We start from the raw sequence: 24447 nt of genomic DNA, 5'->3' as shown, positions 1-24447 counted from the left end.
GACCCTTGGTGTCTGCATTAGGGTAAAGCCCTCTGGTGTTAAGTAGGCTTACTTATTGGTATGAAACCCCTTTCATTGGTGTACCCTGAAATCACAACCCTTGCTCCAGTTGAGCAGAACCTGGTGAATCGGGAATTCAGGAGCACCACATCTTCCACTGCTCAGATCACTGTGTGTCCACTCACTGCTGGGTGTGGCTTGTTCTATTTCCATAGCTAGCACTGTAAATGCCTACCAAGACGAGTGGCGAAATACAAACAGGATGGGGACTAGGTCATGAAGGAGAGGAGAGAATCCACCGGAGCTAGTAGTTGTTAACTTATTCCATACCATTCCCCCACTCATACCAGGGACCCATTTAGCAGTATGGGGAGGGCAGGGTGCTTGCATCCCCCATGACCTAGGAACGTTGATATTGTTGACTTACTGGCAAACTCCTTGGTGTTTGTCTTCCCTTCTTTGTTTACAGGACGCACCATCATTCTGTCCACACATCACATGGATGAGGCAGACATCCTAGGGGACAGGATCGCCATCATTTCTCATGGCAAACTGTGCTGCATTGGCTCTTCCCTGTTCCTGAAGAACCAGCTGGGAACAGGCTATTACCTGACCCTGGTCAAGAAGGATGTGGACTCTTCACTGAGCTCCTGCAGAAACAGCAGCAGTACGGTGTCGTATCTGAAAAAGGTACAGTTCCCATAGCGGCTGTCCACTTCCTTTCTCCTTCCACCTCTGTCCTCCTTACACCAAATCTTAAGGCTGCCAAGAAGCAACAGTTAAAATGCAATGGAGTAAATGGGTTGAAAAGAAATCCCTTAGCACGGCACAGAAGCATTATCTACCTTGGCACAGCCCTGAGATCAGATCCGGTTAAACCATTGCATTGGAGGCTTGTGTCCATTACACCCTCTTTGCATGGCATCTTTAATGACAGTGTTTTTGGCCTGACAATGGATGCTGCTGCTTTGCAATTTGGCTGCTTACCTGAATAGATTAAATACATCACTGCTGATATTAGCTTCTGCTCTTACATCCTCTTACAGTACTTATCTCAACCCTTTGTTACAATAAAGGACATTAAGATCCTCTACGCTATAGCCCCTTCCTAGAGCATCCGGATTGCTTGGCCTCTCTGGGTGGTGTTATAAGAAGAGTGCAGCATACAGCTGGCTGCCTTTTGATCCAGTTAACATATGCTCATCCTTTCTTATGTACCTAGGACGACAGTGTCTCCCAGAGCAGCTCGGATGCTGGGCTTGGCAGTGACCATGAAAGTGACACCTTGACAATAGGTAAGGACTGAAAAAGGCATGCATGAAATTGAATCTCACCGCTGTGGTCTTGAGCAACTCACTTAACCTCTCTGCTTCTGTTCCCCCATCTGTAAAAAAAAGGATAACAGCACTGCCCTATCTGGGGTTTTGAGGGACATTTAATACTTGCAAAGTATAATGAATGCAAAGTGCTGAATAGTATGAAATTTTACCTAACGATCAAACGAGACCAGAATTTAAGGGCCATCAAAGCCGATGTGCTTGCCAATTGTTAGCACTGCACAGAGAACATTTGTGTAGTGTGGCTTGCAGGGCTGTTGATTGTGTTCTGTTTTCAAAGGTCTTCAGAAATGGTGCAAATAGAAATAGCTGCTTGGATCTGCAGCTGGGGCTTAGCTCCACTGAAGTCGATCCTTCACTGGGTTGTGTTTTACCCCAGCTGAGGATGTGTCTCAGTGAGATTCCTGAGTCTCTGCAGTGTTTATTACCGGTGACCCACAGAGTAACAGGACAGGCATCTTGTATTTTGGTTCCTCCAGACGTCTCTGTTATCTCCAACCTCATTATGAAGCATGTTCCTGAGGCCAGGCTGGTAGAGGAGATTGGCCATGAGTTAACCTACATCTTGCCATATGAAGCTGCTAGAGAAGGAGCTTTTGTGGAGCTGTTCCATGAGATCGACGACCGTCTCTCTGACCTGGGCATTTCGAGTTACGGCATCTCGGAGACTACCCTGGAGGAAGTATGTGAGCTGAAGCTCATCTGATGGCTTAGACAATGCCAAACAAGTAATTGCAGACTCCACGGCAAAATCCCCTGTGTATCCATGGGAAACCTGTCAACCAGGGAACTGGTCTGGCCCTGAGTTCATAACCCACGGAAGTGTGAAAAGAATTCTCTCCTCCTGCTCAATTTAAGTGTGCCCACAAGGGAAACGTGCATTAAAAATTGAGGGCCAGGTCTTCAGCTGGGGTGAGTGAGCACAGCTCTGTTATAGACAGTACAGCTCCCCATTTTCACCAGCTGGGGGTCTGGCCCGAACTATTTTCTAATGATCAGGTTTTTAACTTACTCTGTCAAGTATTTTCAGATATCTCGGGGCTGCTGTAAGTGCACCTGGTTCCAAGAGACTCCAAGGGGCCATTCCAGCAGCCAGGGATTGCTGGATTTCAGCAACATTTTGGTCGTATCCCCTGCCCAGACTCTCCTCCACCTAGAGATTTCACTTTCACTAGGGCACACTGGCTTTCCTGTAGCTTTGCGTCACCAGAGCAGCACAAAGAGCCAGTCCCCTTGAAGCCCTGTCTGTTGTATTCTGCAACACCTTCTGAAACACATTTACTATCATGATTTCCTCTGTAACTGGTTGGAGGAAAACCTGATTCTTCCAGCAGCTTCTAGAACATTGTTGTTGTCTTCTGTGTTTGAAAACTTGGTCCTTCCTGTGTAAGAAATCACAGGGGAAAGCCTATCCCATCACAGCTGGGAATGTTGTTCCTTCTTGATTAGAAGGCAGGTGGACTTCCACCAGTTTAATACCACGCTTCATATGTGCATCTTCATTGGAAAGGGATGAAGGTTACAATAAGTGCTTACTCTGCATCATGATTATTGAATAGTGAGCAGATAAAAAATGTCCCGTGCCATTCTTAGCTGGAGCTAATGGAACATGTGTGCTGTTCACCCCTTTCCCGCCGCCCCCCCCCCCCAAAAATACTGTCCCAAACTCAGCAATCAAAATCATAGGGCTGCATTTGGCTGCCAAGTCCTCAGGTGTCACACTGGTTATATTTCTAAGTTGTTCTAGGCCAGTGGCTCTCAACCTTTCCAGACGACTGTACCCCTTTCAAGAGTCCGATTTGTCTTGTGTACCCCCAAGTTTCACCTCACTTAAAGACTTATAAAATCAGACATAAACTCAGACAAAAGAAGTGTCACAGCCACACTATTACTGACAAAGGGCTGACTTTCTCATTTTTACCATATCATTATAAAATAAATCAATTGGAATATAAACATTGTCCTTACCTTTCAGTGTAGAGCAGTGGTTCTCAAACTTTTGTACTGGTGACCCCTTTCACATAGAAAGCCTCTAAGTACGACACCTCTTTATAAATTAAAAACGCTTTTTATACATTCAACACCATTATAAATGCTGGAGGCAAATGTTTAGGGTGAAGGCCAACAGCTTCTGACCCTCCCAAGCCCCCATGTAAGAACCTTGTGACCCCTGACCCCCAATTTGAGACCCTCTGGTGTATAATATACAGAGCAATATAAACAAATCATTGACTATGAAATTTTACTTTGTACTGTCTTTGCTAGTGCTTTTTATGTAGCCTATTGTAAAACCAGGCAAATATCTAGATGAGTTGATGTACCCCCTGGAAGACCTCTGAGTACCCCCAGGGGTACACGTACCCCTGGTTGAGAACCACTGCTATAGGCAAGGGATATTCCATATAGCCCCTCATGTTGACATGATGCATTCTGTACTGGAATCATTGGATCTCCCATGTTACATCAGGCAGCACATTATTGCTGTATTAGACCACTTCTAATTTTCTTTTTAACCTCTCTGCCTGTCAGATCTTTCTCAAAGTGGCTGAAGATAATGGGGTGGATGCAGAGACCTCAGGTTAGTGCAATCGTTTCAGGGCTGCATTGTCAAAGGAGGTTCTATGTGTACAGCTTTATACCTGGGATTTGCATGCATCATCCCTTATGCACACAACTGACAGAGGGTTAAATTCTCAACTGATATAAATTCCCATTCAAGGAATTAAGCCATTGGGCAAGCAGAATCAACCATCTAGTGGTTAGAGCAAGGGGTGGAATTTAGCAGATACGAGTTCTGTCTCCCACTTTGCCACTTACACGTGCTATAGTTTTGGGCAAATCCGTTGACCTCTCTGGGTGTCACCTTTTCCATCTGTAAAATGATGGTTCTTGCCCTGGTGTAGAAGTCACAAGTGAAAGATGATACACAAATTATTTTCAAAATCAGAAACTGGAACACTTTTGTGGTGACTTTTTTAAAGTCACAAAATAGCCATACAAAATTGTCATTACTGAGTGTCAAGACACGTGCACATATTTCTTGGAATGGAAGATTTTTTCCAGTAACTTAGTGTCCAAATGAGTTTATCATGAAACATTGAATATGTCATTAAGTAAGTTTCTGAGCAAATGATCAGCTCTGACTGTGTCTATGTTCAGTTGACTTTTCTCTTCACTACAAATGCTGCTCTTCGCACCACGAATTTGTTCTACTAGACTCTTTGTTCCTGGGAAACACAGAACAAATTCTGCTTAATGTAACAATACTCTTGAATTAACATTTTAGGATTATCCCCCCGCCCCCCAAATTTTAATTGATCAATGTGAAAACAGGACGTTTGAAGTGTTCTTAAAAGTAAGCTCCTTGGACACCATATGAAACCTGGCACATGGGTTCACTTTACATATCAATGCACTTTACATTTCCCCGCACTGGTGCTAATTTAGCAGCAGCTCAGAGGCAGTCTACAGCTGTTCAGTCTGCATATGGGAACTTCTTAAAAGTTGAAAGCAAATATTCAGTGAAGATTTCTATACAGTAGCTTGCTGGTGACACTTCAGTTCCCAGTGCTTGGGGCTCATAGAAGAATAGGGTTGTTCACTGTCTCTGTTAACTTGAGCAAATCAGCTAACATGTGCTGTCCTCTTCAGATGGCACATTACCTGCAAGAAGGAACAGGCGTGTCTTTGGAGACAGACAGAGCTGCCTTCATCCATTCACAGAAGATGATGCTTTCGACCCTAATGATTCAGACATAGATCCAGGTAAAGATGGAAGGAGCTGTACTGCAATAATCTCAACTGTCTGTCTGTGCCTCATTACTAATCTACAGTTCTAAAATATTAATGTTTTAAAGAAATGTGTTCATTGTCCATGTTCTTGGGTGAATCACAATGCAAGAAATACTAGATTTTATGAGGGCATTTAAACGAACTAACCAGCACACCTGGAAGAGTTTTGGACGCTATTTAAATTCCTTCCAGCAAATGTCCTATTAGTTTCTCCGGCATTTGTTGAAGTGTGCTAGAATTCCTGACATACTTAACCTTGGATGCTCCATCCTCATGCAGGATGTTTATTAATCTCTGCTTCCCTGCATGGGCCAAGGCAAGAGAATCTAATGTGTGAACATGCATGAGACAGTCTGTCCAAAGGGGACAGACTTAGGGCCTGACCCAAAACCCATTAAGTCAAATGGGAGCTTTTTCAGTGATTTCCTTGGGCACTGCATCAGGACATTTTATAGTAGAGAGGTGCCCATAGTGATACCTAGACTATGGCAATGTGACCTAGCCACAATAACTCAAGCAGGGGCTTTCTATGTCCAGATGTTGCTGGATCTCGGCTGTCATATCAACATTCCCCTGCCCTTTGAAATGCATCTACCCTTCCTTATGGCCAAGTTAATATTCTTAATCCTCAGGATAAATATATAATTCACCTTTGTCTGTTATAGGACACCTTATAATGAAAGGTGGACCTGGGCTGAAAAGTTCCATCTAGAGTGGAACTTTCCCCAATGTTTGGGGATGTTCAGAGCTGGCATTTCTGGTTTGGCCCACCTCTGCTTCCAAGAGGGGTTTAATCAACAGATAGTATAGAGCAGGGGTTCTCAAACTTCATTGCACCATGACCCGCTTCTGACAACAAAAATTACTTCACGACCCCAGGAGGGGAGACCGAAGCTTGAGCCTGCCCGAGCCCCACTGCTCCGGGCAGGGGAGCCAAAGCAGAAGTTCAAGGCCTTCGGCCTCTAGTCGGGGGCCTGGAAGCTGAGCCCTGCCACCCAGGGCTGAAGCCCTCAGGCTTTGGCTTCAGCCCTGGGCAGTATGGCTCGGGCTTCAGCCCTGGGACCCAGCAAGTCTAAGCCAGCCTGGTGACTCCATTCAAAGGGGGTCGTGACCCACAGTGTGAGAACCACTGGTATAGATTGTAAGGCTGAGGTTTCCAAAAGTGAGGTTCCCCACACATCAGGCAATGTGTGATTTGGATGCCCAGTTCCCTTTGGAAATGAATGGCAGCCAGATCAGAAGGTTGTCTGGAGAAGTAGTCTCAGCCTCGGTGATGCAGAAAGATAAACACTCAAATGCATATTCATGAGAGATCATTTCCCCTGGCCCCACTGCACGCCATACTCCTTTGTGCTCAGAGCGTGTCTAGGAGACACAGTGGTAAGAACATGGGCAGCCACCAGGGTTCTGTCTGCACAAGCAGGAGCAGCCTCTGAAGGAGAAGGAAATCTGCTTTTGTTTCTATGTGGGTGAGAGTCCTGTATCATTCGTTGTCAGCAGAATCCAGAGAGACAGACCTGCTCAGTGGGGTGGATGGCAAAGGCTCCTACCAGATGAAGGGCTGGAAGCTCATCCGGCAGCAGTTCGTAGCTCTGCTGTGGAAGAGGCTGCTCATTGCCAAGCGCAGCAGGAAGGGTTTCTTCGCCCAGGTGAGACCAGGCAGCAGCTCCTGCAGAGGTCACTGAAACGGCCAGTGTCTCCGAGTGGTTAAATGCATCACTCTGGGTGGCTGATGCCTATGGGGGCGGTTCTTTTAAAGGTGGCTCTGCCTCTTCCCTTGTGATTTCAGATCGTACTGCCAGCTGTGTTTGTGTGCATTGCTCTCATGTTCAGCCTGATCGTACCTCCCTTTGGGAAATACCCCAGCCTGGAACTGCAGCCCTGGATGTATGATGAGCAGTACACTTTTATCAGGTACCTTTCAAATGACCAGAAAACATTCTTTAGGACTGGTTCTGCTTTCTCTATTCACCATTACGGTCTCATCACCTAAGTTTGCATTTGTGTGCATAGCTCCAAAGTACAGTGTAAGGAAAAGGCACCATTTTGCCTGTTTGTAGCTTTAACAAGGCAAGCTCCAAATAAGAGTGAGTTTGAATGGCAGGAGGAATAGAATACTATTTCACTTTTCTTCCTCAGATCTCAATTCACTTTGTTCTCAGATGCTAAATCACACAGAAAAGAAGCTAAAAGTATCCCAAACTCTTTCCAAATGTTACAGTACTTTTCGTGTGTGTGTGTGAGAGAGAGAGAGAGAACACACACATTCCACACAGGAGACTTTCCACCCAGTTCCTTTTCCTACCCTCTTGCCTGTGTCTCTGCCCTGCCATGTTGCTGGTTTTGCTGCACAAGCCTTATCTCGGTGCCCTGACTGTGTTTCTTTGATGCGCCCATAGCAATGACGCACCAGACGATGCGGGCACTCAGAAGCTTGTGAACACTCTTGTCAATGAACCCGGCTTTGGGACCCGCTGTGTGGAAGGACACTCCATTCCGTAAGTAGAACCCGAGCAAGGGTAGGCGCAAGGAGCAGCTCTGTCATTTCTAAGCCACTGGATGTTGCTGCTGCTTTCAGATACCGGTAGATGCTGTTAATGTGTGTCACATAAATCATAGCTGCCATTGCCACCAGCCTCCGAATCCACTTTCAGGGGTCGTAACCTCAGCATGGTGGGTGCGGTGTTCGTATTAGCACAATGGCGGAGGTTAGTTAGAAGTAGCTGTAGCAATCAGCTTAGGGAAATACCAAGCAGAAGGCCTGATCCCAGCGGCCTGGACTCATCTGAAAGCTCTTCCTTCAGAGGTGTAGGACCCTTGCCTCCTATGTTGTATTAAAGTATTGATTTATGGTGGCAACCTTCGTTGCCACCGCCACTCAGATAAGGAAGGGTTGCAGGCTCAGGCCCAGCTTTTCCTTCCCCTTGCTCACTGCGAGTATTGACCCAGACTTTAGTGGGAGCTACTCGCTCCGCAGGGCAGAACAGAGCACAAAGGGGTGCAGTCGTGTACTGTGAAAACAACCTCTCTCCTTCTTTCTTCAAGAACCTGCCCCCCAGGGTTTCCCAGACCATTGCTCGTGCTCCATGCAGGCAGCCTGCTGGGAACTGTCATTGACCGGGATAGAGACGTAAGGGTGTCCCCAGGTTACCAGCAGTGGGATTCTGGCTTTGAAAAGAAAAAGCTGAACTGGCCACGGGGCAGTGTATCATTGGCTTGGTCTAGTTGTTTTGCTCCCACAGTTCTCTGCTCCGTGTTCTGCAGGATTTCTCTGTGTGTGGCTTCCACAAGTGGGCTTTCATGGCTAGCAGGCAGGATGGGAGGCCTGGAGACAGGCCTCTGCCACGGATTTTCTGCGTGGCTTTGGGCAAGTCATTTATGGCCTGATTGTGCCTGGAAGGAAGGCACAAAGGAGAACCCTCCCCGCCACCAACCCTTGTGTGATCTGGCCACCCAGAACTGAAGTCACTGCCCCCAGCTGGGTAGGGTGGTGATGGGGCCATAGCTCCTTGCCCCACACATCAGGCAGTGGGGTAGGCCGGTTGATGGGGGGTAATTATCTGCACCTGCAAAGTTGTGCAGTAGCAGGCAGACTCACCCTGCGTGAACGGGAGCTCCGAGACACACTGCCTCCTGGGGCTACCCTGGGGCAGCGCAGCTCCATGTCCACCCCAAAGGCAGAGCTGGCATTCGGGGCCCACCCAAGCCCGCAAACACCCCTGCGTGTCAGCGTCCCCGCCCCACAAAATAGCTCTCTTGGGGGCTGTGAGGCGGAGTTAAATAAAGGTCTCGAAGCTCCCCCGAGAGGAGTGATAATGGGTGGGATTGTCCAAAGTGCCCGGCGTCGGCCTGACTCTGCTCCCATTGATGTTACTGAGAGCTTTCCCTTTGCCTTCCCCGGGGGCCAGGCTAGGCCAGTGGGAGTCTGACTGTTGGTTTCAGCGGGAGCGGAGCTAGGCCCAAGCGGAGCGCTTCGGAAAACTCCATCGGCGCGTTGACCGGCGCTGACTGTTTACGTAGTGTAGCAAACTAGGTGCTAGCAGGTGCCTGGGCGGCAGTGGGAAATGGGCGGCCGTCCCTGTCCCGCGGCGGCAATTTGGCGGCAGCTCCGACGCCCTCCCCGCCGTGGCGGCTTTTGGCCGGCAGCTCTGCCGCTATTGGCGCGGCAGCAATTCGGCGGCGCCTGCTTGGGGCAGCGGAATTGGGGAGCCGCCCTGGAGCCAGCTGACCGGTCTCATAAAACGTCGCATTTGCCTTGGCTCTGGCCTCATGCAGAGACACTCCTTGCCTGGTCAGAGAGGATAAATGGACCACCGCCTCTGTCCCCGACACGGTCCTGGACGTCTTCCTGAATGGCAACTGGACCATGGAGAACCCTTCCCCGGCCTGCGAATGCAGCAATGAGAAGATCAAGAAAATGCTCCCTGTGTGCCCACCTGGCGCGGGGGGGCTGCCTCTTCCACAGGTAGGAGAGGTCCCAGCTGCTCGGTAGCCCCAGGGCAGCCCGGGGATGTGCGTGGAGCACGGGCGGCTGGGTTGGGTCTTTTGGGGGATGTGCATGAAGCCAAGGAAAACATCCTTGATTCCAAGTCCCTCTGCTTCCCCCTGGCACCAGAGAGAACAGAACACTGGTGACATCCTGCAGAACCTGACGGGCCGGAACGTATCGGACTATCTGGTGAAGACCTACGCGCAGATCATTGGGAAAAGGTGCCTATTACACACATTGTTCCCTGGCGATTGCTGCTGCCCCTGTGCAGAGACCTCTGCACCACATAACTCCTATGGGGTGACTCTGACCCCTAGAGAGCCTTAAACTCTGGGCCATCTGCAGAGGTGGCGCTATGGGAGGCTCAGTGAGTTTAGTCTGCGCTTTCTCCTGGCACACCCCAGCTTCGACTCCCTGGTACGCACTTCGGCTCTTTTAGACCCGCCTGTGTAGAGCTAACAGTCCCTTCCCGATCATCTTGGAGGGACTGATGCAAAGTCAGTGAGAGTCTTTCCATTGACTTCAATGGGCTTTGGATCAGACCCTACATTTCGAACTCACTTTGCCTGTTCTCTCAATGGCTGGTGCAAGCCAGCCCAAATCAGCAGGAAGTGTTTCCAGCAAAGTACTCCACTAGCTGAAATGTTTCTTCCTGAAGTAAAATATGAGGCCTTTAAAACCATGGCCTGAAACTGCTGGGTCCCTTCCAGGGTCAGAAGGGACCACTGTGATCATCCAGCCTGACCACCTGTGTAACACAGGCCAGAGAATTTCCCCCAAATAATCCCAGAGCAGAGCTTTTAGAAAACGCCCACTCTTGATTTAAGTCTGGTCAGGGATGGAGACTCCACCGGCCCCCGGCTACGGTTTCTGAGCAGCTTCTGATGCTTTTGGGATGCAAAGGCAGCTCGTTGGACATAAGTCTGGCAGTGGGCTCAGCCCAGAACGTCAGCCAAGTTCAGAAGCATCTCTGAGTCCAATTCCAGCTCAGGTCCATCTCTGCTTTATCCCGTGGGCAAAGGCAGTGCAGTGCAATGGTGCAGCAGTGAGCCCGGGAGCTGCTATATCCGTGTAAAGCATCAGGGCAAACTCCTCTGCCGGGTGACACAACTGAACTCCTTGGAGTTACACAAAGCATTACTCTGACCGCGTCATTAGTGCACGACTGTCTCCTTACAGTCTGCGTTCATGTGGCTGGAGAGTAGGTCTGACTGATGGTCCATCTCATAAATAACAGACTTGTTTTCTTCTCTTTGCCTTCCCAGTTTAAGGAACAAGATCTGGGTGAATGAGTTCAGGTAAGTTACTGTCCTTTCTTTAGGTTGCTTGGAACTCATTAACCGATTGAGTGCCATGCTCTGTGGGCTGCTGTCTGGTCAAATTTGCCCCTAAATTTAGTTTTTGTAAAACAAAGCTTTTTTCAAAATCTAAACCCACCAGAAATATTTCAGTGAAATGATTATTTTTAGCATTGCACTAGAAATAGTATCCACAATTACTGATCCTTTCCCTAGTCACTGGGCTTTGTGAGCAGTCAAGGGCCCAATCCTGCAAATGCTGTCTGCCTACTACACTGCCTGCTACTGTGAGTAGTTCCAGTTAGCAGGATGCTCATTCGCAAGCCCTTGCGGGATTGGGTCCTTAGTACAATCAATTGCACCATCCTAAGAGGGGCCAGGGGAGCACTGATCAGCCAAGCCAGAGAGAGGACCCCACTTTGCTGTTAGCAGTGGAACGGTAGCTGCTCTCTGCCTTGCTTCCCCGTCCTCGAACCCCAGCCCGATGAAAGGGCAGCAGACTAAAAGGTTGGACTGCAGTGTGGAAAGGCCACAGGTTACTTTTGTAAACAGTCAGATCTAATTTTGTTTGGGGGAACTAATCTCAAGTCTAGCACAGCTCTTGGGAGGAATAACCCTGACTGTCCTGCTGTCACCTCTGAGAGCTCAGCGAGCTGGAGTTCTGTTCAGTTCAGCGCATGCTGCTATGAGAGTTCGGGCATGTCTGCATGGCAGGCTCACTGCTCTGAGCTGGGTGGATTCCCCGAGAGGCTCCTGTCGAATGGAAGCTTAACAAACAAATGTAAACTTCAAGTTGCCACTGAAGGCCACTGAACTTTGAGGTATTAGGTCCCAGCACAGAGCAGCAAGCTAAAAGCCACAGGCTATAAAAAAGGGCCTTTTATGGAGGACACTGTGGAGTCAGTCTGTGCTTCACTATCTTGTCTGTCTGTGCTTTCAGGTATGGTGGGTTTTCAGTGGGCGCCAGCAGTTCCCTCCTGCTTCCTCCCAGCGATGAAGTCAGTGATGCCATCAAGCAAGTGAAGAAAATCTTGGAGCTAGCCAAGGTGAAGACAATTTCGTATGGGCTCAGAATGTGCTGATATCACAGTACCCCCTTGGGGGTGGGAGGGAGTGTGGCCAGCAGGGATTGAACCCCGGGACCTTTGGGTCTAAAAATATGAGTTTCCTCTGCTTGAGATAAAGGACCATGTGCTGAGCCACATTATGCTAGCATGGGTTGTAATATAACTGCATTTGTGGGAGGAGTCGTCATTGTTCAAATTCAGAAGAACCATTTGGTAACTGCGGTCTCGTAATACCTGATCATATAAACCCAAAGTAGAGTCAGGAAACTGACTTAAAGAGGACTAAGTCCTGAGGCCCTTATTCTGCTTTTACTCCTTTTTAACTCCAGTAAGCTTCCATTGATGTCAGTGAGGAGCCACAAAAAAAGATCCCAGTTACTATCAGCTAGCACAGCTCAGAATCTGAGAGAGAGCAGAGAGCAAGTTGGGTGTCTCAGAAACCACAACATGAGAACAGGGGGAAAAAAATCAAGCCTGATATCCTCATTCATTCTGGCCTCTCTGTGCCACTCTGATGTTTCAGAGCAGCCAGATAGCAGCTGGATCTGGCTAGCTCAGAGCTCCTCTACACTCAGATGGCACAGAGCTGGAGTAGAGGGCCTCTATGCCCCATCCAACCCAATTGCCACTTGGTGTAAATTAGAGCAGCCTCGCAGCTGCTCTAACCTGTGCCTGGGAAGTGCAAATTGCTTCAGAGAATCAGTGAGCCTCGGCCCACCCCTTTGCACTTAATGGATCTTGGCACAGGAAGGAATCTAGGCTATTGATTTTCTTGGGAGGGCAAGTATTTGTGACACCGTGTCTCCGAGAGCTGGTGTAATAGGAAAGTTCTGTGTGGGACTGTGGTGGTTAGTTGCTACCACACAAAAGAGAGTTCTGGAGTTCCCTGGGGCTCTCTCAACTTCCTGCCCACTCTGGAGTCATCCCAGAAGAATAGTGCGGGAGCAGACTCTTGAGCCCTGGGACTGCAGTGCAGGGGGGAGTGTGAGGCTGGGACATCTTACCCATTCCTCAGTCTGTGGCAAAGAAACCAGTATAAATAAGGTATCCATAGCACGGTCTATAATGAATGAAGCAGATGTGCCATTGTGTGCTGTTCACAGGGGAGTTCTGGAGATCAGTTTCTTCACAGCCTGGGAAGCTTCATGAAAGGGATGGACACAAAAAACAACGTGAAGGTAAATCCTGCCCACCCACTGCTGTGCCTGATATTCAGAGCCAGACCCTAGCACTTTAAACCAAGCTCTGTCTCTAATGGCGATCTGTATGCAGCATGTGTTCAGAGCAGGGGATACTGCACCCGAATCGTTTGCCAACAGAACCAAAGTGCCCACATCCCTGTGTGGGATTTTCCAGGAGAGAGTGGCCTCTTGGACCCCAGTCCAAAGCCCATTGACTCTAATGGATGTTGGATCAAGGTCTTGGAAATCAGTAGATCGTGGCATGTACCTGCTACCAGCATAGGAACCATGGATTGTGCTTTCCCAGTGCACATGGGCCATATGCATCCATTCACACATGCTTAGGACCTCATCCCAGGTTCCTCATAAACTGAAGTGATGCTACGACATTTGTTCAGGAGACCAGGGGGCATATATGATGCCCTTGTCAAACCGTATATTGTGCCACTGAGGTGGCTGACAATAGTTTGTAAAAAGGCAGGAAGAATCAGTACAACGTCCCACCACACGGAAGTGGCTGCAGACCTCTGAACCCCTTGGCTATGGACACGAGGGAGCCTGTAGAATGGTAGGCATGGCTGGCAATCCTATTGATGCTGGTGTGTTGCTTTTCAGGTTTGGTTCAATAACAAAGGCTGGCATGCCATTGGCTCCTTTCTGAATGTGATCAACAATGCCATCCTCCGGGCCAACCTTCAAGACGGCGAGAATCCCAGCACCTACGGGATCACCGCATTCAACCACCCGCTCAACCTCACCAAGCAGCAGCTCTCCGAGGTCGCCCTGTACGTCCTAGTATGAACGTTATTTGCGGCCTGCTGGAGACGGGGGGGCTATGGGGAATGGAAAGGAGGGGAGAAGAAAATGCCTTGGAATTAAGGAAGCTGCAAGAAATGAGTGTTTGGGGAGGGGAGCGGGTAAATAAAAGAACCAGGTTACCTTAGTGATTCAAATGTGGATTAACATGGCCAGTTGTAGTCACCAGCTGAGGATCTGGCCAGGGATTTTGCAGCACTCCAGGCTGAGATTTCCAAAGCCACCTATGGGAATTGCATCTCCAGTTCCCATTACATTAATGGGACTTGGGTGTCCATATCCCCTAAGCAGCGTTGCAAATCTGAGTCCCTGACTCTCCCAGCTGCATTATGCTGAAACTTGTTAACGCTAGAAAAGTGCTGGGCGGAGCTTTGCTCTCCTGCGCCCGCACCCTGCACATCTGATCTTCGGTGGAGTAAAGACCAGCTGTAAATCCCTACATTTTCCCATGCGTTTAGACACATGTGAAAGACCTCTCATCATTATCCGTCCTAACAATGCCTTTCCAATGAACATACCTGCAACAGGGCTTAAACAGAGGGCCCAGTTCTACCACCTGCATTCCCATTGCGTAGCGAGGCTGGCAGAATCGGGCCCCTGTTCAGGTTATGGTGCTAATGTGCACTGGAATGTCTGGAGGGAGACTCTGGCAGTAATTTATTGCCACTCTGATTTCCCTCTGCCCAGGATGACCACGTCGGTGGACGTTTTAGTCTCCATCTGTGTGATCTTCGCCATGTCCTTTGTCCCAGCCAGCTTTGTGGTTTTCTTGATCCAGGAGCGGGTCAGCAAGGCCAAGCACCTGCAGTTCATCAGCGGGGTGAAGCCGGTGATCTACTGGCTGGCTAACTTCGTCTGGGATATGGTAAGATTGCCTCGCGGGAGCTCATCCTTTAGAGCAGGTTACAATGTGTATAACACCCATTGCTGCAAAACTAAGGCCAGCTTGTGCCGGTTAGGCCCAGGCCTGCTGCGGAGGCAGTGCAGAGCCTCAAAGGCACTACGCCTTGGTTGCAGAGTTCCCTGGGATGAAGGAATGTGTGCTGTTCTCCGTGCCCTAACGGGATGCATGTGATGCGTGTTCTGGTGCCTGGTAGTTCTGACAAGCTGCTCCTGTCCCTGCTCCACCCACCTGGCTGTCCTGCCAACACAGCATTTGTCTCTCTGCACAGCTGACCATCCCTGGAATAAGCTGGTGCAGTTATGGAGTTCTGGCTGGGCTGAATTTGGCCCTGGTGCATGCATGTGTGCACACAGACGTGTGCATATGGCCACACACCTACTGAAAGGGCATGGTGAACTCCCACTTTCAGGGGAATTTACTGACATTAGCTAGCGCTGAAGATTCGACAGTGTGATCAGGCCACTGCCCTGGGACTCAGCAGCTCTGGGTTTGATTCCCAGCTCTGCTGCTGGCTGGCCTGTTCTGTGACCTCGGGCAAGTCACTTCTCCTTTCCATGCCTCTGTTTCCCCTCCCACTTTATATCTTGTCTTTTAATCTATTGCTAGCTCTCCAGGGCGGGGCTGTCACTTTGTGCATGTCCAGAGCCAGCACAACAGGGCCCCATATGTGAAAAACCTCTCATCCGTATCTGGCTATTCTGATACAAATAATTGTGACAATCATAAACACCTTGACTTATTCCTCTTCATTTATTTGAACATCCTGGGCACTGCGATTCACCCTAGGATGAGTACACAGTATGTTTCCAGTGCTGGACTAAGGAAGATGTGGAGTGGCTGGCCAGCTCTCCAATCACCACGTATAATGTGCAGATTTATTTTCTGAGCAGATAGCATCATAATTTTCAATTCTATTCCCATATTTTTACCCTGATTTCCTCCATTTAGAGCATTAAGATGCTTTTGATTTTATTTTGCAAGTAACCTGGAGCTATTTCTTCCTCCTCCAGTGCAACTACATAGTTCCAGCCACCTTGGTTATCATCATCTTCATCTGCTTCCAGCAGAAGTCCTACGTGTCCTCTTCCAACCTGCCTGCACTGGCCCTTCTCCTCCTGCTCTATGGGTAAGGTTGCATCTCTCGAGGGGATCCCTGAGGCCCCAGTGGACTGTGTGCTGTGAATGACGTGTGTTACTGTGTCTTTCTGCTCACCAGGTGGTCTATAACGCCACTCATGTACCCAGCTTCCTTTGTGTTCAAGATCCCCAGCACAGCCTACGTGGTGCTGACCAGCGTGAATCTCTTCATTGGCATAAATGGCAGCGTGGCCACTTTCGTCCTCGAGCTCTTCACCAACAACGTATGTTCCCACTGACGTGTCCTGCCGCCGCCACATCCCCCAGTGCTGCTGCTTTACATGGCCCTTAGAAAACCAGTGTCCACTCCTGGTATTCAGGGGAATGGTAGGGAAGGCTAGGTCAGGTGGTCAGAATCGGGAATGGTGGAGCAAGTGGGGCATGTTGCCCAGAAGACCTCAGTTCAGGAAGGCAAGTAAGAATGTGTGTAACTTTAAGCACACGAGTAGCCCCTTTGACATCAGTGGCATGACTCGTGCTTACGTTCCTTGCTGAAAGGGGCTTAAAACTCTTCTGCTGTTTCTAATCGATAGTCAAAGGGAAAAAAGTGAGTTTGGTAGCTACTGAGTGCTGTGCAGACAAGCTAAGCTCTGTATTCACTGGGAGATGGAAGTGAAAGCTGAGATAAGAATATCAGTCCCCTGCCCTCTGGAGACCTGGGGGAATGGGCTATCCCATGCCTGCTTGGCATTAGTTCAGCTGATGGTAACCTGTGACTATTATGGGCGCTGAGACAGTGCATCTCTCTGCCGTTACCTCGACCCAGCCCTAATTGTTCACCTCAAGCATATTATCTAAATCTTGGACTGTGAGCCCTCCTGGCTGGACTGTCTTTGTGATGTTGGTACATACAGTGCTTTGCACCATGGGGTCCTGGGGCACAATTATCATCATGTCCAGAGGGTTCTCCCATTATTTGTCAGGTTTGTTTGTCTAATCTGTGCTGTCAGAGGTTGGTGGTGGAGTGGTTGTTTCTACCCATTGGGAAGCAAATTCGCAGGACAGTCACCCTCAGCAAGCTAAGCCTCCCTGCCTTTTTGTTCTCTGCCTTGAGAAGCAGCGCAGTGGCTGATCTGTGCTTGGCTTTTGTTCCTTTAGAAGCTGAACAACATCAATGAAATCCTGAAGTCTGTCTTCCTCGTCTTCCCCCACTTCTGCCTGGGGCGGGGACTGATCGACATGGTGAAAAATCAGGCCATGGCCGACGCTTTGGAAAGGTTTGGTAAGTGACCTCACACAGTGTGGGATCCACAACGTCAGCTGGACACCCAGGGCATGAGCCTGGGAGGTGCTGAGCACCGTCCACTCCCATTAAAATCACCAGGAACTGAGGGCCCTTGGCTCACAGGGCCTGGCAGGATTAGTGCCTAGCTAACAGTAGTGAAAACAGTACAGAGGTCTGCTCTGAACTGGCCAGAGCCTGTAGCTATCCCATCTGATTCCTTACCAGGACTAGAGAGCAAATAGTTCTCAGCTGTTAGAGAGCTTGAGTTATTAGGGAGTCAACTGATTCTTTAAAAATACAAAAATGTAGTTGTGTGAAATGCAGCCTCAAGTTGAGAGGAAGGATGGTCGTGTGGTTAAGGCAGTGGGGCTGGGAGTCAGGAGAGCTGGGTTCAACTCCTGGCATCGCCACAGACCTTCTGTGTGCCCTTGGGCAAGTCACTTCATCTCTCTGTGACTCAGTTCCCCCTCTGTAAAATGGGGATAATGCTTCCTTTCACTGTCTTGTCTATTGAGATTGTAGACTGTTCAGGGCAGGGCCTGTCTATTACTATAGCTATGTGCAGCTCCTAGCACACCAAACATCTGAATATCACTATTATAAAAGTACTATGTGCACAAGCCAAAACTGGGTTACCACGTGATCTTATTATCTTTGTCCTCTCTTTCCCCTTAGTGTCACGCCCTCATTGCATCTTGTCTAAAATGAGTCTGTAAAGCTCTCTCAGGGCAAGAGCCTTTCATCTTTGTGTTGGTCTCTCCAGCCGCTGTGCAAAGCTGACTGTGTGCTTCGGCTTTTCCAAACAGGCGAGAACCGTTTTGTGTCCCCTCTGTCCTGGGATCTGGTGGGACGGAACCTCTTTGCCATGGCTGTGGAAGGGGCAGTCTTCTTCCTTATCACAGTGCTCATCCAGTACAGGTTCTTCATCAAACCGAGGTAAGCTTGCTCTGCACCATGCTTCAGTGTTGTGGGCTGGGGGGAAAGATGCACAGAAGCCTGAGGTGTGCTCTTGGCTCTGACATATAGGACACAGCTGGCCCGGTCATACTGCAAAAGACCCATGCTACAACTTAGACAATCAGCAACGTCCAATCACAATTATCAACCTTGTGTTAGTGATGATGCTTGTGCAGCCAGCCACTGTACCATCTCATTGTCAATTGACAGTGGGAAATTCTTGTGCAGCCAGACCCTGTACGTCGTTTTTCCATTTACCTGAGTGGCAGCAGGAATGGGCCTAAAGTTTCTAGTGCAAAACCACCTCCCTGTGTACCCCAAGCCAATCAAACCAGCCTGAGAAAAGCTGGGGGAGGCATCTCAAAGAAAGGACATTTTGGTCCTTGGCGATATTTTGAACTTGAGCAAACGTTAGTTGGTGTGAAATCGGTTTTGCCTGGAGGATGCTATGTGAACACAGCAATAATCAGTAGCCCAGGAGTGTGCTGGAGACCTTAGGACATGTTCCTGGATTTAACAGTGAGACATTTATAGAATCTCTGACACCAAACAGATCAGCATTCGCTATGGGTGAAGTTCCCCAGCATGCACAGGGTCAGCACATGGCCTGTGCACTGAAGCCTTGCTTTGAGGGCCTAAGTGGGATGGAAGCAGCTTGCTAGCCTTCTGCATAGGGTTGAATTGCAAACACAGATGGGCTTCCCCAGGTGTGTTCTGTTTGGATGCTGGTGCATGATTGATACCTGTCTCACCCTCTCTGTCTTTCATTTGTAATGCATTCACCTAGCATGCTTTCTCCTCTTCCTTTTCACATGTTGACTCGTTCCCCTTCGAAGGCCTGTCAGTGCCAAGTTGTCTCCTGTCAATGATGAGGATGAGGATGTGACCAGGGAGAGGCAGAGGATAATTAGTGGTGGTGGACAGAGTGACATCCTTGAAATCAAAGAGCTGACCAAGGTGAGAGATAGAGGGCTGCTCATGCTTACCTAGATAGGTAGGGAGTGGGGCAGTCCCTCACTAGTACCACACAGCTTACCCAGGACCTGATCCAGAGCCCACGGGAGTCAAGGGGAAGACTCCCACTGATTTCAGTGGACTTTGAGTCAGGGTCCAGATATATTCTATTCACAGACTTAAAAGGCAGTTCACTTCCATCAGGTAAAATGTGTTGGATGTCAGCAATGCATCTTCATCCAGAAACACACACATCTCGGGCACAAGTCTCACATGTCTGGGGTACTGTCTTGACACATTACAGTTTCTTCCCCAATCAGATACTGGGCCAGACCCTCCATTGAAATCAACAGAACTGCGCCAATTAACCCCAGCCAAGGTTCTGGCCTTGTATGCCTGAGTGCAGACACCAAAATCAGCTCCCCTGATTATCTCAACCACCAGTTACCTCCGGGAGTATGGTTAGTATGATTTGATGCAGTTGTAAAAAGCCTAATCCTGTCCCACTGAAGTCCAATGAGAGTTTAGCCATCGAGTCCAGGGGGATCAGGACTGGAGCCTTAAGGATGTCTTAGAAAGTATGAGGGGCTCAGATTCTCTCTCTTCTCCCACCCTCCCACGTTTGTTATTCTTATTAATTTGTATATCCTGGTTTCAGATTTATAGAATGAAGAGAAAACCAGCTGTTGACCGGATCTGTGTTGGAATCCCTCCTGGGGAGGTAACGTCCTATTGGTCATCTAGATCTGTGTTTGCTTTTACCTGACTATTTAGGAGCAGTAGAAGGCAGTGAGTAGGATAAGAGCTGAAATCCTTCAGGTTTTCATTGTAATAAAGAGGAGACATGGTCTTGTGCTTAAGACAGTTCCCAGCTCTGCCATAAACTCTGGGTGTGACCTTGGACAAATCACTAAATCCCTCAGGAAAACAAGGATAATCACACTCCTGGACCTCCCTTGGGGTGGCAGGATAAATACATTAGTGTTTGGTATGCAGTCTGAGGCTATTCCACTAGATAAAATGCTTTTGTTCCCTCCTCCCTTCCAAATGATTTCAGTTTGAAATAAAAGTTCAGAAACTTCCTATGAAAATGTGGTATTACACTGAAGAGCAGCTGTCAGAATAGGGGGAGCCAGCGTTAGTCTGTCTTGCTAATTCCAGATCAAATTTGCTCACACTTATACATAAAAAGATGTTTTTTTCCTATAGTCCCTCACTCTCACCCTGAGCTCTGAGAGTCCAGCGACTTCTTCCCGCCTTATGTGTCATTGTCAGTAATAAAAGATTCTGCAGGACAAATCATGCACTCAAATACACATGGATTCATATGCTCTTTAATGTTTTCAGTGCTTTGGCCTCCTGGGAGTGAATGGCGCTGGCAAGTCGTCAACTTTCAAGATGCTAACTGGAGATACAGATGTGACGGGAGGAGAAGCTTTTCTGAAGGGAAACAGGTGAGCAGAAGACACAACTCCTCTTCCCTCTGCTTTACACCAAAGAAAAACCTCTGCTTCTCTCTCCTTCCTGTGTGCTCAAATTCCCAAGCAAATATAACTCCACTGACTTTGCTAGACTGGCCCCTGCTTGCACTAGGGCTAAACCTGCCTAACTTTAAGCATGTGCTCTGCTGAGTCAAGGTCATAGGGTAACATTTTCAAATGTACCTAAACCCCAAGTCACTTTTGAAATTGAGGCTTAGGACTTGTCCACACAGCAAGTTACTGCGGAGCAAACCACGGTATGAAACTCCAGCACATCAGCTTGCTGCATAGCGAAAGTCCCAGAGTGCAGCTTGCCTTACTGCTGACACTCCAGGGTTTTCACTGTGCTGTAGCAGACCAGGCTTGCCACGCAGTAACTTGCCATGTAGACATGCCAATAGGCTCTGAAGTTACGTAGGCGTTTTGAAAAGGTACCCATCATGATTAACGGTCACATTTTAAAAGAAATTAATGTGACCCCGAATTGCTTTGGGGATCCAGTTACATCTTTGCCTAAGCCACTGGGGTTTGATACTTCCAGAATGTTGACTGGTTACACCCCTGTTCTGTATTCCCTACCTGAAAAGGCAATGGATGTTGCACCACCCTAACTATGGATCTTCTCTTGCTTTACAGTATCTTATCTAACATCCAAGGAGTCCATCAGAACATGGGCTATTGCCCTCAGTTTGATGCTATTAATGAGCTGTTGACAGGGAGAGAACATCTGGAGTTCTTTGCACTTTTACGGGGTGTTCCTGAGAAAGAGGTCTGCCAGGTACGCAAAACGGAAAGCACACACCCTGGCTGAACTGGTTACACATTTTTGCTGGCATGCATTCCGCTGCCCACTGCAATCCGTTTGTTTGGACAGGATAGCGAAATTGTCATCTCCTGTATTTTTTCAGTACCAAACAAGTGTTCTGCTCGTTCACTCCTACCTAGGACAACTGTGTCCTGCCCAAAGCAGCTGATATTACCAGTAAATCTGGGTTTCAAGTCAGTTAAACCCTCCCTGGGCTTTTCCTACTGTCACCATTACTCCTAGACTGATCTGTTGCCTTAAGGAATGCTTATTTAGGGACAAATGGTGGAGTCCTTATTCCTGTTGCTGATCATTTACTCTGAGGAGCAGTCCCACTGAGTTCACTGGGAATAAATGCTCACCAATTTAAGGGTTTCCCAGTCTGGCCACTCATCTTTTATAGGGACTAAATTTTCATTACTTGAACACTGACATTTTGGTGTTCCCAGTGCTGGAGCAGTCATTCAGGCCATTGGTATCAACTCCCTCCCTCTCTGCTGTTGATTTCTCATGCTGTCAGCAACGTGCACCATCTGCATCCCAAATGCGGGAGATCTCAACAGAGTGCTGGTCTGGAAATACTAACAGGCTGTATCTATGTAAAAGAGCTGTGGCCGTTTACACCAGCTGAGGATTTTCCTCAATCAGTTTAAGGGCCTTCATCTGCAGTGGTGGTGTGTAGTAACTGCAAGCACCTTGAGGAATCTTGGGCCATTTCCTATGAGCGCACAATGAGTCATGTTACTACAAGCCCTGGGAAACAGTAGCTTGCCACCAAGTGAATGGGCACTGAGCATTATCCAACGAGAGTGCTGTATAACTGGATCTATTTTTATTAGGGCTGTCAAGTGATTAAAAAAATTAATCGTGCTGTTAAACAAAAACAGAATAGCATTAATTTAAATATTTTTGGATGTTTACTACATTTTCAAATAAATTTTAATTACAACACAGAATACAAAGTGTACAGTGCTCACTTTATATTTATTTTTTATTACAAATATTTGTACTGTAAAAAACAAAAAAAATGTATTTTTCAATTCACCTTACACAGGTACTGTAGTGCAATCTCTTTATCATGAAAGTTGAACTTACAAATGTAGAATTATGTACAAAAAAAAACAACCCTGTATTAAAAAATAAAACAATGTAAAACTTCAGAGCCTACAAGTCCACTCAGTCCTACTTCTTGATCAGCCAATCGCTCAGACAAACAAGGTTGGTTACAATTTGCAGGAGATAATGCTGCCCACTTCTTGTTTACAATGTCACCTGAAAGTGAGAACAGGCGTTCGCATGGCACTGTTGTAGCTGGTGTTGCAAGATACAACTCTTTAGCGCATCTGGCACATAAATATGTCCCTTCATACTTCAGCAACCATTCCAGAGGACATTCTTCCATACTGGTGATGGGTTCTGCTTGATAACAATCCAAAGCACTGAAGACTGACACAGATTCATTTTCATCATCTGAGTCAGATGCCAGCAGCAGAAGGCTGATTTTCTTTTTTGGTGGTTTGGGTTCTGAAGTTTCCGCATCAGAGTGTTGCTCTTTTAAGGCTTCTAAAAGCACGCTCCACACCTCGTCCCTCTCAGATTTTGGAACAGCACTTCAGCTTCGTAAACCTTGGGTCGAGTGCTGTAGCTATTTTTAGAAATCTCACATCGGTATCTTCTTTGCGTTTTGTCAAATCTGCTGTGAAAGTGTTCTTAAAACAAACGCGTGCTGGGTCATCATCCGAGACTGCTATAACAACATGAAATACATGCAGAATGTGGGTAAAACAGCACAGGAGACATACAATTCTCCCCCAACGAGTACAGTCACAAATTTAATTGCTGCATTATTTTTTAATGAGCATAGTCAGCTGGAAGCATGTCCTCTGGAATGGTGGCCAAAGCATGAAGGGGCATATGAATGATCTGGCATGTAAATACCTTGCAACACCAGCTACAAAAGTGCCATGCCAACACCTGTTCTCACTTTCAGGTGATGTAAATAAGAAGCAGGCAGCAGTATCTCCCGTCAATGTAAACAAACTTGTTTGTCTTAGCGACTGGCTGAACAAGAAGTAGGGCTGAGTGGACTTGTAGGCTCTAAAGTTTTACACTGTTTTCTTTTTGAGTGCAGTTACGTAACTGAAAAAAATCTGCATTTGTAAGTTACACTTTCACGATAAAGAGAGTGAACTTCAGTACTTGTATGAGGTGAACTGAAAAATACTATTTCTGTTGTTTATCATTTTTACAGTGCAAATATTTGTAACCAAAAATAATAATATAAAGTGAGCCCTGTGCACTGTGTTCTGTGTTGTAACTGAAATCAATATTGAAAATATAGAAAAACATCCAAAAATATTTAATAAATTTCAATTGATATTCTATTGTTTTAAGTGCAATTAATCAGGATTTTTTTAATCGCGTTTGTTTTGAGTTAATCGCATGACTTAACTGCGATTAATGGACAGCCCTAATTTTTATAAATATGTTTCTATTTCCCAAAGACTCTTTACCTTCCAGTGCAGTAGTTCCTCACCCCTTGATATCGATTCAGAAGGTCCTATTGCCCTCTCTTCCTGTAGGTTGGCGAATGGGCAATTCGTAAACTGGGCCTTGTGAAATATGGAGAAAAATATGCTGGGAACTACAGCGGAGGGAACAGACGCAAGCTTTCCACTGCTATTGCCCTGATTGGGAGCCCTCCGGTGGTGTTCCTGGTGAGTTCACGACTGTTCATGTATTAACATTTTTTTCCACTAAAAATAACTAGGTCTGAATGCTGTTCCCATTGAGGTCTGTGACGTTTTGCCATTTAGCAATGAAGTATACATTTAAATGCATAACAAGTCATTTGCGTGTGCAAAGGCCAACCTATATGTGAACATGATGTAGTTACATGTACAAATACAGGGCAAAATATATGGCATGAGCTTCAGGCCTCTATTTTTGGAAATTTGTTCCAGAGAGTTGTTTCCAGTTACTTTGGCAATGACCGTCTAGATTT

General features: G+C 47.5%; 1 protein-coding gene across 11 annotated transcripts in view; it reads left to right on the top strand.

Annotated features, from left to right (window-relative positions):
- ABCA1 (ATP binding cassette subfamily A member 1) overlaps positions 1 to 24447 on the top strand; it is a 314981-nt gene that overhangs the window by 284629 nt on the left and 5905 nt on the right. For 7 of the 11 annotated variants that reach the window (XM_073345955.1, XM_073345951.1, XM_073345946.1 and 4 more), the window contains 24 exons: positions 470 to 690; positions 1223 to 1295; positions 1817 to 2019; positions 3867 to 3915; positions 4989 to 5102; positions 6627 to 6778; positions 6919 to 7043; positions 7529 to 7627; positions 9405 to 9594; positions 9745 to 9839; positions 10884 to 10916; positions 11857 to 11962; positions 13087 to 13161; positions 13780 to 13949; positions 14668 to 14845; positions 15895 to 16010; positions 16101 to 16245; positions 17120 to 17243; positions 18053 to 18182; positions 19040 to 19160; positions 19816 to 19878; positions 20505 to 20611; positions 21275 to 21416; positions 24026 to 24160. In XM_073345955.1, coding sequence (XP_073202056.1) covers positions 470 to 690; positions 1223 to 1295; positions 1817 to 2019; positions 3867 to 3915; positions 4989 to 5102; positions 6627 to 6778; positions 6919 to 7043; positions 7529 to 7627; positions 9405 to 9594; positions 9745 to 9839; positions 10884 to 10916; positions 11857 to 11962; positions 13087 to 13161; positions 13780 to 13949; positions 14668 to 14845; positions 15895 to 16010; positions 16101 to 16245; positions 17120 to 17243; positions 18053 to 18182; positions 19040 to 19160; positions 19816 to 19878; positions 20505 to 20611; positions 21275 to 21416; positions 24026 to 24160 — 2966 coding nt within the window. Of the gene's footprint in view, positions 1 to 469; positions 691 to 1222; positions 1296 to 1816; positions 2020 to 3866; positions 3916 to 4988; positions 5103 to 6626; positions 6779 to 6918; positions 7044 to 7528; positions 7628 to 9404; positions 9595 to 9744; positions 9840 to 10883; positions 10917 to 11856; positions 11963 to 13086; positions 13162 to 13779; positions 13950 to 14667; positions 14846 to 15894; positions 16011 to 16100; positions 16246 to 17119; positions 17244 to 18052; positions 18183 to 19039; positions 19161 to 19815; positions 19879 to 20504; positions 20612 to 21274; positions 21417 to 23947; positions 24161 to 24447 lie in introns of those variants that run through there. The other 4 variants (XM_073345952.1, XM_073345950.1, XM_073345956.1 and 1 more) reach the window with 3 other exon arrangements.

This window comes from Lepidochelys kempii, chromosome 5, assembly GCF_965140265.1.
Source record: "Lepidochelys kempii isolate rLepKem1 chromosome 5, rLepKem1.hap2, whole genome shotgun sequence".
NCBI lineage: Eukaryota > Metazoa > Chordata > Testudines > Cheloniidae > Lepidochelys > Lepidochelys kempii.
This window is presented reverse-complemented; position numbering and strand designations above follow the sequence as displayed.